Below are 14,135 nucleotides of genomic sequence, written 5' to 3'. Positions count from 1 at the left end.
TATAGTCCAGCAGGTTTATTTAAAAACATTAGTTTTCAGAGTGCTCGTGTCTTGTGGATTTTTACCTCATCCAACACCAGCACTTCCACATCATGATTGGTTAGGCCGTTATCCTGAAAAATGAACTAGTGAATGGATGTCATCTCACAAAATTCATCAAAATAGGCGCATAAAAAATTATATTTTCTATATGTCGCATACTTGTCCTGACATGTTTGGGTAGTTTTGAACTGGCATTTTTCATTCTTAAGTGAAGAGCTGTCAACATTTCAGTCACTTCTTCTTTCCCAGTAGTTGGAGCTGTTGAACTACACGTCCAACCTGCAGCCTCAGCTTTCAACAGCTAACTTTACGTACGCTATGGCATCTAATAAGCTATTCAGTCCCACCAGTTCCGTTTTGGATTTTATGTTCCCTGCAAGTAGATTGTCCAATCATATTAATTTGCACTATTCCACTTCACTTTATTCCCCCATCCATCATCCAATTCTCCAATCTAATTAGAATGTGAACAGTTGAGTCCTAAATCATTAACTGTGGAAGTGAGTTCCATAGCCTTTAAGCTCTATGTGAAGAAATTTTTCCTTCTATTTTAAATCTCCTACATTTAATTTTATATTTATGACACCTCAACTACGAGAAACAATCTGATTCTCTCTACCATGTCCCATGCTTTCTTTGTTCCAAATTGGATCAATCACTAAAACATAACATGAGAAATAGGAGCAGAAGTAAGCTTTCTGAACATGATCCATTATTCAGTAATATCATAGCTAATCTGATCATGTCATTAAAATCACTTGCCTGCCAGTCCCCGATAGCCTCTCTTTCCTCTCCAAAGCCATCAATTTTTTTGTTACTCGCTCATAGACCCCAAATCTAATTCAAAAGTGACAGTCACTAACTATAACATGCTTTTATCTGTCCTTGGCTCTTTCTCTTCCTTGTCTCAGTGCTTCCCTTTGGCATCATCATCCAAAAAGATGGGATCGGAGTTTCACATATACCTGACCACATCCAGCTCAAATCTCCACCACCTCTATCAGCCCTCCACTGCCTTTACTGTCAGTCTATCTAATCTTAATCTCCTCCAGTTAAAGATTGGAAAGTTCAAAGCCATGGTGTTTGATGTCTGCCAGAAACTCTATATCTTTACCACAGACTCTATTCCTCGCAATTCATACTTATCACAAAGGTACAAACTATTTATGAATTGAAGTAACTAATCAATTTACAATACATTGCATGTATATACATGTGCGTGAATATGTATGTATAATAATCACAGATGGGAAGAGGTGATGGGATAATGTTTCTCTTTTCTCCTCACCTCTTGGTTATCCCAAACATGTTATAATTTAGAGGGAATGTTTTAATCAGTTTTGAATGTTACGATTTTCAGTAATAAGTGTAAAGCAGTATTTTGTATGTTTAATTTGGAAGAATATCATGTTTATTTAGACCACTCTAAAATCTAAACCAAATAAATTATATTTATTTCTTCTTAAACATACACATATACAGGTGGAGAATGATATCGAAAAAAAGCATGCAATTGTGTTATTAACAGAAGTTGAAGAAGTAAATAGGGTAAAACATTTAGGACTGAGATGAGAAATTTCTTCACGTAGATAGTGGAATCTTCTGCCACATAAAGCAGTTGAGGCTAACCATTCAATAGTTTCAAGAAGGAGATAGATATAATTCTTAGGGCTAAAGTGATCAAAGGGTATGGAACAGAGTAATGAACAGTCATACTATCAGCCATGATCATAGTGAATGGTGAAGTGGTCTCAGAGGACTGAATTGCCTATTGTTACTGCTTCTGTGTTTCTATAATATGATCAAGCAGAGTCAGCATGGCTTCATGAAGAGAAACTCAGGCCTGATAAATTTACAAGAATTCTTTGAGGAGGTAACAAGCAGGATCGATAAAGGGAAAGCAGTGGATGTAATATATTTGGATTTTCAGGAGGAGTTTGGTACAGTACCACATGTTACTACTTAAGATAAGAGTCAATGATGTTGGAGATAGTGTATTAGTATTGACAGAGGGTTGGCTAAGTAATCAAAGAGAATAAATTGGGACAAGGACGACATCTTCAGGATGGCAATCTGTAACTAGTGGAGTACCATAGAGATTGGTGCTGGGACTACAATTATTTACAATATGTATTAATGACTAGGATGAGGAAAGTGAACTGACTAGCCACGTTTGCAGCTGACCCAAACATTCGTGGGAAGGCAAAGGGTAAGGATGATGCAAAGAGTTTGTAGAAAGATATAGACAAGTTAAGCAAGTAGGCAAAGACATAATGTGGAAAAGGTTTATGCACTTTAGCAGGAAGAATAGAGGAGCTGTACACTATTTAAATGAAGAAAGACTGCAGAAAGTAATCACAAACATAATGGATTGTTGGCCTTTATTTCAAAGGAAATGGAATATAAAAGATTTTACCAAAACTATATGAGGCACTTACTTATTATGGGCCCTTTGACTAAAGAAAGATAAACTGTTATTGGATGAAGTTCAGAGAAGGTTCAGTAAGCTGATACCAAGTGTGGGGAGAGAGTCTTATGAGAAGGTTGGGCTGTTATGTTCTTTTTTCTGAGATTCGTACACACTTGATGCAGCTGCAGGTGCCAACTGCTGTGAACAACAACCAAATTTTATTAAGTAAATACAGTACAAACTTTGGAAAAACTCTTAACACTCTTCGCCATGCTTACGAAGCGTGTCGAGAGGTCTCCCTGAACAAAGGAACAGTCTTTATACAAAATCTTTTCGTGATGCCCACAAGACAACCCACCCCACAGTCACATGCCACTCAAGACACAATGCAGTGACCTAATCATCTCTAGAAGCAATGTAATGTAAATCATTCCTCAATGGGCAAATCTGTTGCAAATTGTTTTTTGAACTCCAGAGAGTGGTCAAAATTCCATCTGCAGTGTTCATGTTGAGTTTGAATAGGATGATGAATAATAGGAGATGGCCATTTAAATGGCTCAGAATGGCAAGGGATGGGAATGTAAATTCCTTACGTTCTACCTGTAGAACAGAGACATCCCACTCTGCTCCCCGCCGCCCCCCCAGAGCATTCAATTTCCTGCAAGTCAGTAGAGCAAATTAATTCTTCAATACCTCACTGCAATTCAGAAGAATGAGAAATGACCTTCTTGAAACATATACGATTTTTAGAGGACAAGACAAGGTAGATGTGGAATGGTTTTCCCTTGTTGGAGGCGGTAGGACATGAGAGGATATTCACAGAATAATGGGGTACATATTTAAGATGGAAATGAGGATAAGTTTCTCCTCTCAGAAGTTGGTGAATCTGTGGAATTCTTTACCACATAGGGCTGTTGAGGTTGAGTTATAAAGTATATCCAAGACTCAGATACAGATTTTTAATCAGTAACGGAATCAAAAGTTCTATGGAAAGGGCAGAAAAATGGAGTTGAGGTTTATTAGATCAGCCATGATCTCATTGAATGGTGCAGCACACTCAGTGGGCTGAATGGCCTACTACTGCCACTATGTCTTATGGTTTTATGGTCTATACATATGTAGATGTGTGTGCCATAAGCAAACAGCTATTAAACATGTGCTCCAGCATCATGGAATTCAGATTTTCATTGTGTTGGATTAAATCTGTACCAGACAACAATGATAAAAGATCTCCCTCCATTTCAGAAGGTGTTGAGGGTGGTGGGGGAGGGATGGGACTGAGTGTTTACTAGCAAGTTTTAAGAAGATTTGTAGCTGAGGTTGAAGTTCTGGATGTAGGTTTACTCGCTGAACTAGTGTCTTTGACGGTCTTCAGGAATTCTTGGATGAAACCAGACAGATCCAACACACGACGCTTCAATGGATTACCCAAAATTCACAAACCAGGAGCCCCCCTCAGACCCATAGTCTCGCTACCTGGAACATCAATTTACAGATTGGCCAAGGAGCTACACCAAAGACTAAAACGCCTAGTAGAAGACTCACACCATTCCATACAAGAATTCCTGAAGACCATCAAAAACACCAAGATAGAAGAATAGAAGAGGATGAAATAATGGTCTCCTTTGATGTAATAGCCTTGTTCACATCAATCAACATCAACCCAGCCAAGGAAACACTGACTACACTATTAGAAGACCCAAAGACACATGCACCAAACACCACCAATTTCATCAGCAAGGACAGTTTTGTCAAACTACCGGACCCATGCCTTACCACCCACTTCATTTTCAACCGCAAAACATACAAACAAACCAACAGAACACCCATGGGATCTCCGATATCAGGATTCTTAGCAAAGACAATAATGCAGAGACTTGAGCAAACAGCTCTGCCAACCATCCAACCCAAACTCTGGGTCCGCTACATGGATGACACCTTTGTCATCACTAAACGCAACAAGTTAGAGGAAACCTTCAAGACCATCAATAATATCCTTACTGGCATAAAATTCTCTAAAGAAGAGGAAAACAACAAACTGCCATTCCTAGATGTCGTAGTAGAGCAAACAGCCAATGGGCAACTTCAAACTAACGTCTACAGGAAAACAACATATACTGACCAAATACTGTACTACAGAAGCAATTATCACAACATCTACAAACGAAGCTGCATCAGAACATTATTTCAATGAGCCACCTCTCACTGCAGCACAGAGGAACTATGCAGAGCAGAGGAAAATCACCTAGACAGTGTATTCAAAAAGAATGGGTACCCAATGAACACAGTCTACCAATTTCTCAGCAGTAAACCCAACCAAGCAGACAAAATACGTCCAGAGATCCTAGCCACTCTCTCCTACATCAAAGACATCTTGGAAATGACTGCCAGACTAATCAGACCCCTTAGCATCATGGTAGCCTACAAATCCACCAACACGCTAAAACAGCAGGTAATGAACCTGAAAGACCCTATACAGACAACAAGAAAAACTAACTTCATTTACAAAATACCGTGCAAGAACTGTAACAAACACTAATTAGACAACAGGCAGAAAACTAGCCACGAGGATACGTGAACATCAAAACGACATGACTCTCTCTCACTAATATCCTTATATACAGATAAGGAAGGACATCACTTCGACTGACAACACATCCATCCAAGGAAAAGCCAAACAGAGACACGCATAAGAATTTCTAAAACATGGCATTCCAACCGGAACTCTATCAACAAACACATTGACTTGGACCCCATTTACCACCCCCTGAGAAAAAGAACAGGAAATGATGTCACCACAGGAAATGACATCACCAACCCAAGGAAACCCAGACATTTAAACAGAAAGCAGGAAACACCAGCAGTGTTTCGTCTGGAGGCTCACTGAAGATGTTACCTAATATGGTGACAAAACATCTGAAAATGAACCTTCCAGCTCCGCGAACAAACCTGCATCCTGAGTGTTTGCTGTTCATATTTAGAACTTGAGAGAGTCCAATTTCTGACATATGGTAAGAGACAGGATCAAACTGTTCAATGAACAAAGCCAAGAAAAGGTATAGTAGAAAGAAGGGAGAATTTAAAGGAATGCAAGTTCTATATAAAACTAAGAGGCAGTATTTAGCAAGAACCCTAATGGGGGCCCCAGTTAAGAGTGAATGTCCCCTGAGCAATGTAGAGTTAGAGGATTACTTTAGGGAAAGATTAACAAATTTGAATGAAAATAATAATTTAAGGGGTTTCGCTAAATATAAAAATCATAGTAAGGGATCCTTGAGTGGCACTCTGACTGGTCCTGTGACGGTGGAAGACGTGGATCTGGCCGTAAAGGCGATGAATGTGAAAACTGCTGCAGGGCCGGACAGGGTAACGCTTAAAGAAATAATTAAGATATTTAATATTGATAATTTATTATTTCCTAGACTATTTACCATTCCAGATCAGTTAAAACTTCCAGACCAGTTAAAAATAAGTAGAACGGTTCTGATCCCTAAGGTGAGCAGAACCTGTGCTCATTTAACCCATTTAAGGTCAGGGAATTGAGTATTACTCACAAAGTTTGCAAGCATAAATGTGGGTTCGTATGTTCCCAGAGTTGGGGGACAGCAAGGTCCTGACACACACACGATGTAAGTTGAGAGTTTTGCTGGGAAAGCACAGCAGGTCAGGCAGCATCTGAGGAGCAGGAATCGACGTTTCAGGCATAAGCCCTTCATCAGGAATGAGGCTTGTGGGATGGGGGCTGAGTGATAAATGGGAGGGGCTGGTGTTGGGAGGAATGTAGCTGAGAAAGCAATAGGTGAATGAAGGTGAGGGAGAAGGTGATAAGTCATGGGGAGGGGGGGGGGGAAGTGATGGGCAGGTGAGGAGGGCGGTGGTCAGTTGTGAGGCTTTGGACTGGGATAATGTGGGGGGGAGGAGAAATGAGGAAGCTGTGGAAATCCACATTTATCCTGTGTGGTTGCAGGGTCCCAAGGCAGAAGATGAGGTGTTATTCCTCCAGGTGTTGGGTGGTAATGGTTTGGCGGAGCAGGAGGGCCAGGACCGATATGTCCTTGATGGAGTGGAAGGGGCAGTTGAAGTGTTTGGCATTGGGGAGGTGGGGTTGGTTGGTGCGGGCGATCCAGAGATGTTTTGTGAAATGATTCGCAAGAAGGCATCCTGTCTCCCTGATGTAAAGGAGACCACACCAGGTGCAACGGATGCAATAGATGACATTGATGGATGTACAGGTAAATTTCTGATGGGTGTGAAAGGGTTCTTTGGGGCCTTGGACGGAGGTGAGGGGAGTGGTGTGTATGCAGGTTTTGCACCTGCTGCGGTGGCAGAGAAAGGTGCCAGGAGTGGGATGTGGGCTGGCAAGGGTTGCGTGGACCTGACGAGGGAGTCGGGGAGGGAATGGTCTCTCTGGAACACTGATCGGGGCGGGGAGGGAAATATCTTTGGTGGTGGGGTTCGTTTGGAGGTGGCAGAAGTGGTGGAGGATGATGCGATATATGTGGAGGTTGGAGGGATGGAAGGAGGACCGGGAAGGGGGGGGGTGTTCTGTCCTTGTTACATTGGGAGAGGTGGTGTTCAAGGGCAGTGGTGTGTGAGATGGAGGAGATGTGCTGGAGGGCATCGTGAACCATGTGGGAAGGGAAGTTGTGTTCTTGGAAGAAGGAGGCCATTTGGGACTTTGTGTGATGGAATTGATCATCCTAGGAACAGATGCAGCAGAGGAATTGGGGGAAAAAGGGATAGTGTTTTTACAGGAGGTAAGGTGGGAGGAGGCGTAGTCTAGGTAGCTGGGAGAGTCGGTGGGCTTGTAGTAGATGTCTGTGATTAGTTGTTGCCGGAGATGATGATGGAGAGGTCCAGAATGGGGAGTGAGGTGTCCGAGATGGTCCAGGTGAATTTGAGGTCGGGGTAGGAGGTGTTGGTAAAGTTGATGAACTGTTCAACCTCCTCATGGGAGCATGAGGTGGCGCCAATACAGTCATCGCTGTGGCTGAAGAACAGGTGGGGGAGTGATGCCGATGTAACTGTGGAAGGTGGACTGTTCCACATACCCGGCAAACAGGCAGGCATAGCTGGGTCCCATGCGGGTGCCCATGGCTACCCCTTTGGTTTGGAGGAAGTGAGAGGATTGGAAGGAGAAGTTGTTCAGGGTGAGGACCAGTTCATCCAGGCGGTTGAGGATGCCGGTGGACTCGTTATGGTTGGGATAGCATAAGAGGAAGAAACTGAGGACTTGGAGACCTTCATCGTGGAGGATCGATGTGTACAGGGACTGGATGTGCATTGGGGGCCAGGGAAGATGGGCGTTGGGGGCCAGGGAAATGAAAATCTTGGAAAAGGTGAAGGACGTGGGTGGTGTCACGAACATAGGTGGGGAGTTCCTGGACTTAGGGGAACTGGGTGGTGTTTAGGTAGGAAGAGACGAGTTCAGTGGGGCAGGTGCAGGCTGAGACAGTGGGTTGACCGGGGCAGTCAGGTTTGTGAATCTTCGGTAGGAGGTAGAATCGGGTGGTGTGGGGTTTACGGACAATGAGGTTGAAGGCAATGGATGGGACATCATCACGGGTGACGAGGTTGTGGATGGTCTGGGAAATGAGGTCATGATCAAGGGGCCGGTAGGAGGAGGTGTCTATTAGTTGGCGCCTGGCTTCATTGGTGTAGAGGTTGAAGCGCCACACTACTATTCCCCACAATCATCATCTCCTCCTCTCCCCCCCCCACCCCCCCCGGCTGCGAGTTGGGGTTGGAGCAGAGTGCTGCATATTGTGAGGTTGGAGTGGGTGAGGGGGGTGAACAGGCTGAGTCGGTCAATGTCACAGCGGTAGTTTGAAATGAAGAGGTCAAGGGCAGTTAACAGGTTGGCACAGGGTGACCAGGTGGGTGGGGTATGTGGAGGCGGGAGAAGGGATGCTTGGTGGGTAGGTGGCTGTCACTTTGTCCGGAGGCGGTGGAAGAAACATTCAAGGTCGCAGTGTGTATCGAACTCATTAATCTGGGAGCGTAGAAGGATAAAAGTGAGGCCTTTGCTGAGGACTAAAAGTTCATCCTCAGTGAGAGGGAGGTCTGGGGGAAATGGTGAACACACGACAGGGCTGGGAGCTCAGACCTGGAGTCGGGCTGGGGCTGGGGCTGGGGCTGGAGGTCGGGGTGGAGACAGTCGCTTGAGTGGGCGTGATCACACGTGATATAAAACAATTTTTGCTGTCTGCTCCTTCCCAGTCCTTTCATTCCGAATGTTCTGTTCCATTCCACAAGTGTTGAGTCCTGACTAGGTGGTTATGGAGAGAGCTTTTCGCCTCTAGATGGAAAAGAATGAGGAGACATGTTAACTACTTACTGAAATCTTGAAATTAAGACTAGCAAAATATTATGGATGCTTGAAATCTGAACCTAAAATAGAAAATTTTGGAACCCCTCTGCAAATCAAGCAGTCACTGTAGAAAAGGACAGTTAATTTTTACACATTTTGTTTAGAGTGAAATAAATTGCTATTGAAACTGGTAAATGATGGATTGGTGTAAGAGCTTTATTGCATTCCTAACTTCAATTTATTGGGAATATTTCATGATCAATCTGTGTGATAATGTGGACTGTCTGTTTTAATGAGTCACTTGCAATTGGTATGTCAATGAGCAGCATTCACATCTTGATTAATTTCCAGGCTACTAGTCCTAGATGCTTTGAGGGAGCTTTTCATTATTGATGGGGCTGGGTATACTGTTGTTATCGAGGATGTGGTGCTGGAAAAATACAGCAGGTCAAGCAGTATCCAAAGAGCAGGAGAATCAACATTTCGGGCATAACCATTCATCATGTCATGATTTAATGTTGAAGATACTGCTGTGGAGCTTGTCATAGAGTCATATGTACAGCATGGAAACAGACCCTTCAGTCCAACTTGTCCATGCCAACCAGATATCCCAAACCAATCTAGTCTCACCTGCCAAAGCCTGGCCCATATCCTCCAAACCCTCCTATTCATATACCCATCCAAATGCCTTTTAAATGTCACAATTGTACTAGCATCCACCACGTCCTCTGGCAGCTCATTCCATACACGTACCACCCTCTGCATGAAAATGTTGCCCTTTAGGTCTCTCTTACATCTTTCTCCTCTCACCCTAAACCTATGCCCTCTACTTCTGGATTTCCCCATCCCAGGGAAAAGACTTTGTCTATTTATCCTATCCATGCCCCTCATGATTTTATAAACCTGTATAAGGTCATCCCTCAGTTTCCGACGCTCCAGGGAAAACCACCCTAACCTATTCAACCTCTCCCTATAGCTCAAAACCTCCAACCCTGGCAACATCCTTGTAAATCTTTTCTGAATCCTTTCAATTTTCACATCATCTTTCCGATAGGAAGGAGACCAGAATTGCATGCAATACTCCAACAGTGGCCTAACCAATGTCCTGTACAGCTGCAACATGACCTCCCAATGCCTGTATTTGATACTCTGACCAATAAAAGAAAGCATACCAAACGCCGCCTTCACTATCCTATCAACCTGCGGTTCCACTTTCGAGGAATTCTGAACTTGCACTCCAAGGTCTCTTTGTTCAGCAACACTCCTTTGAACCTTACCATTAAGTGTATACGTCCTGCTAAGATTTGCTTTCCCAAAATGCAGCACCTCTCATTTATCTGAATTAAATTCCATCTGCCACTTCTCAGCCCATTGGCCCATCTGATCAAGATCCTGTTGTAATCTAAGGTAACCTTCTTTGCTGTCCACTACACCTCCAAATTTGGTATCATCTCCAAACTTACTAACTATAGTTCTCTCTAGAATAGCGCAGAGGAACCACGATTATCCGGCATTCGATAATCTGGCAACATCGCAAGGTCCTGATGCTTGGCTAACCTATGGTGTCTGGCATTCAGTTAACTGAATACACCCAGCCCATGTTCTTCGGATAATCGAGGTTCCTCTGTAAAAGCAGTTGAATGTTATTTCTGACAGTTCCCTGTTTCTGCTTCATATTAGGTTCTTGAACTGTTTCACATCAAGGACAAGCTGACAGCTCGTCAGTTTCAGAGGGTGGCAACGATGACTTTCCTCTCGATGGTAAAGGAACAACCTGAACTCACCGACAAATACCTACTGAAGCCTCTACTGGCTCCTCTGATCTGCTGCTTGGACATCAAAGGTACAGAGATAGACAAACACCAGACATATGAGTGATCTCTTAGTTGAGTTACTGGTGCTCACTTGAACCATGAGCGAGTTAGAATAAGGGAATCCTTTAATCTTTTCATGGGAATTTAACCTTCAGAATTGACAATTACAGTTGTGAAAGTGCTCAGATGATGCATTTTGGAAGGTCAAGTACAAATGGAAATTATACAGTGAATGGCAGAACCCTTGGGGGTACTGATATGCAGAGGGATCTAGATGTGCAGGTCCACGGTTCACTGAAGGTTGCAGTGCATGCAGATGAGGTAGTAAAAAAGGCTTATGGCATGCTTGCTTTCATTGGAAGGGGAATTGATAAGTTATGCTGTAGCTTTATAGAATTTTTGTTAGGAGACACTTTGGAATATTGCGTACTGTTGTGGTCACCACACTGCCAGAGGGATGTGGCTGCTTTGGAGGGGTTTACCAGATGTTGCTTGGTATGGGGGATATTAGCTATGAAGAAATGTTAGCTAGACTGGGTTTGTTTTCACTGGAGTGCAGGAGGTTAAGGGGTGACCTGATAGAAGTTTGTAAAATTGTGAATGGCATGGATAGAGTGGGAAGTATAAGGCTTTTTCCCAGGGTGAGGGGTCAATTACTCGGGGACACAGGTTCAAAGTTCAAGGGGTGAAGTTTAAAAGAGATGTGCAAGGCAAGTTTTTCACACAGTGTGGTGAGTGCCTGAAATGCGTTGGTAGAAGAGGTGGAAGCAGACACAGCGGCACTCGAGAAGCACCTACACGAACACATGAATAGGAAGGGATACGGATCCTGTAAGTGAAGACAATTTTAATGTGGAAGGGCAAAATGTGTCAGTACAGGCTTGGAGGGGCAAAGGGCCTGTACCTGTGCTGTATTGTTCTTTGTTAAAATTCTCCTCCCCTCACCTCCCTAACCTCCCATTTGTAAGACAACAGTTCATAGAATGTGTGTGTGTTTGAATAGGTCCCTCGCAAATGCTGTTTCATCACAGTGACAGGAAAAACTTAAAACAAAATCTAACATTACCATTGTATAAAACTCTGATTGCATGCAATAGGTTAATAATTGATACTTCAGGTATAACTTTGCAAAGACTTGGTTAACATTAACTCAAAAAATGCAGTGTTTCTTAGGACTTAGCCTATTATAAATTAAAACACAGTCCCTACGTAAAAGTTCCAAAATCGTGCTAGTGTCCAAAAGTTAGTTTGTTTATGTAGAATATGGCAAAATTATTGATGGTATAATATTTGATCTGTTGTAACCCTTTCGGTCTGGGTGGACAGAAAGAAAGTTACAATGGTGGGGGTGGGGGGGAGGGAGAGGTGGGAATGTGGCATTGTGCTGTCAGTTAAGTGCTCTGTCCTTGCAACTTCCTAATTGAACCATAGTCAGATTTCTACCTCCAGTGAGGTAAACGTACTGTGCCTGCTGGCAACATTGAACAAATGTCCCACATTCACATCATGAGTGGTAATAAGACAACTCTTTAATCATTCCTTGTTTTCGAGTTATTTTTGAAACAACCTGTTCAGAGACATTATTACAAACTTCTAAAGCAGTTGGGACTTTAACCCAGTCTCCAAGCTCAGAGGTAGGGACATCACCATTCTGCTACAAGAGTCACTTTATTCCTTGCTTTCGAAATATAAAAAGGAAATCTGCGCAGCTGATTTGATTTGTGCCCTGTGCCTCTCTGAGCATAGCCTCCCTCAGCTGTTACAAACCTGTCAGCTCTCTGCCTCCTTACCTTGTATACTCCTATCTCAGCTGATATATAGAATCATATGGCATAGAAACTGGTCCTTCAGCTCACCACATCTGTGCTGACCAACAAATAACAAATTACATTAATCCCATTCACCTGCTGTTGGTCCATAGCCTACTATGCACTGGCATTTTAAGTAATCATGTAGATGCTTCTTAAATGTTGAGAGTACTTGCCTCCATCACCCTCTCTGGCAGCACATTTTACATTCCATATTTCTACCACCCTTTTGTGTACAAACTCTTTCTTCCTCACCTCAACCATGTGCTCCCTGGTCTCAGACAGGGGAAAAACTTGTCTCAACCGTGTCTAAGTGTCTCATGATTTTGTACACCTCAATCAGATCCCTTTCAGCCTCCTCTGCTTCAAGGCAAACAGGCTTAACCTATCCAATCTCTTCTCATAATTGAGACTTGTCATCCTTGTGGATGTCCTGGCAAAATCCCCTCTGTACCCTCTCCATTGCAATCATGTTCTTTCGATAGTGTGGCAACCAGAACTCCACACAGTTTTCCAACTGTGGCCTAACCAGTGCTCTGTAAAGTTGCAATAAGACTAAGTATAAACACTTGTACAGGCCAAATGTTTCAAATTGTACTACAGACTCAATGTGAACAGTATTGGAGTTGGTCATTCAACACACATTTGCAGCAATGAGAAATTAAACAGGCATGCGATGAAGTTAATTTTTGAATTAGAATTGACTCTAACCAATATCTAATACTCAATAACTAGAGATCAGACTGTATCTGTTGAGAGAGAAACTAATTAAGTATGAGGTAAATGATTTTTCTGCGAACTGGTGTCTGACACTGTCTAACATGTTGAATGCTTCCACTATTTCACATTTGTATCCCCTACATTGATTAGTCTTGTGCACAAGTGTGATGTTTCCATGCTGCCACATTGACTATCTTTGTAGTCTCTCTGAATGGGTACAAAATTAATATAAGATGTGTACTGTTGACTTGTGATCCCCAAGTGAGTGTCATAGAGTATTACAGCACAGAAAACGGGACATATCAACTCAACCCATTTCCCAACAAAAGTATTCATCCAACTCCTGCTTAAATGTTTTTGATAGTTTAGTCTCTATAATCCTTTCGACTGAGAGTTCCAGAAACCACCATCCTCTGTGTGAAAAGAAATTTTCTTCTTTTCTTAAATCTATGCCTCTTGGTTATTAATTCTTCCACTGTGGGGAAAGGTTTCTTCGTGTCTATCTGTGCCTCACATAATTTTGTACACCTCAGTCAGGTTCTGCCTCAGCCTTCTCTGCTTGAACAAAAACACTCCAGTCTATCTACTCTCTCTTCATAGCTGAAACACTCCAGCCCAGGCGAGATCCTAGTGAAGTTCCTGTCTGTCCTCTCCGGTGCAATCACATCCTGAAGGGTGATGACCAGAAATACACACAATGCTCCAGCTGTGGTCAAACTAACAAGGGCAGAACAATGACTCAGTGGTGAGCACTGCTGTCTCACAGTGCCAGGGACCTGGGTTCAATTCTAGCCTCGAGTGACTGTGTGGAGTTTGCACATTCTCCCAGTGTCTGCGTGGGTTTCCTCTAGGTACTCCGGTTTCCTCCCACAATCCAAAGATATGCAGGTTAAGTGAATTGGCCATGCTAAATTGTCCATGGTGTCAGGGATGTGTTGGTTAGGTGCATTAGTCAGGGATAAACATAGGGTAGGAGAATGGGCCTGGGTGGGTTACTCTTAACATAGAAGATAGAACATAGAACAATACAG

General features: G+C 43.0%; 1 protein-coding gene across 6 annotated transcripts in view; it reads left to right on the top strand.

The window, feature by feature from the left end:
* Positions 1-14,135, top strand: part of tango6 (transport and golgi organization 6 homolog (Drosophila)) — a 222,260-nt gene that overhangs the window by 48,153 nt on the left and 159,972 nt on the right. For all 6 annotated transcript variants that reach the window (XR_011964222.1, XR_011964221.1, XM_072595747.1 and 3 more), the window contains exon 6: positions 10,443-10,605. Coding sequence is in view for 4 of the 6 variants with exons in the window: in XM_072595747.1 (XP_072451848.1) it covers positions 10,443-10,605 (163 nt within the window). In the remaining 2 variants the exon portion in view is untranslated. The remainder of the gene's footprint in view (positions 1-10,442; positions 10,606-14,135) is intronic.

Source organism: Chiloscyllium punctatum, chromosome 26 (genome assembly GCF_047496795.1).
Source record: "Chiloscyllium punctatum isolate Juve2018m chromosome 26, sChiPun1.3, whole genome shotgun sequence".
NCBI lineage: Eukaryota > Metazoa > Chordata > Chondrichthyes > Orectolobiformes > Hemiscylliidae > Chiloscyllium > Chiloscyllium punctatum.
The sequence above is the reverse complement of the archived record's forward strand: the minus strand, read 5'-3'. Positions and strand labels throughout refer to the sequence as shown.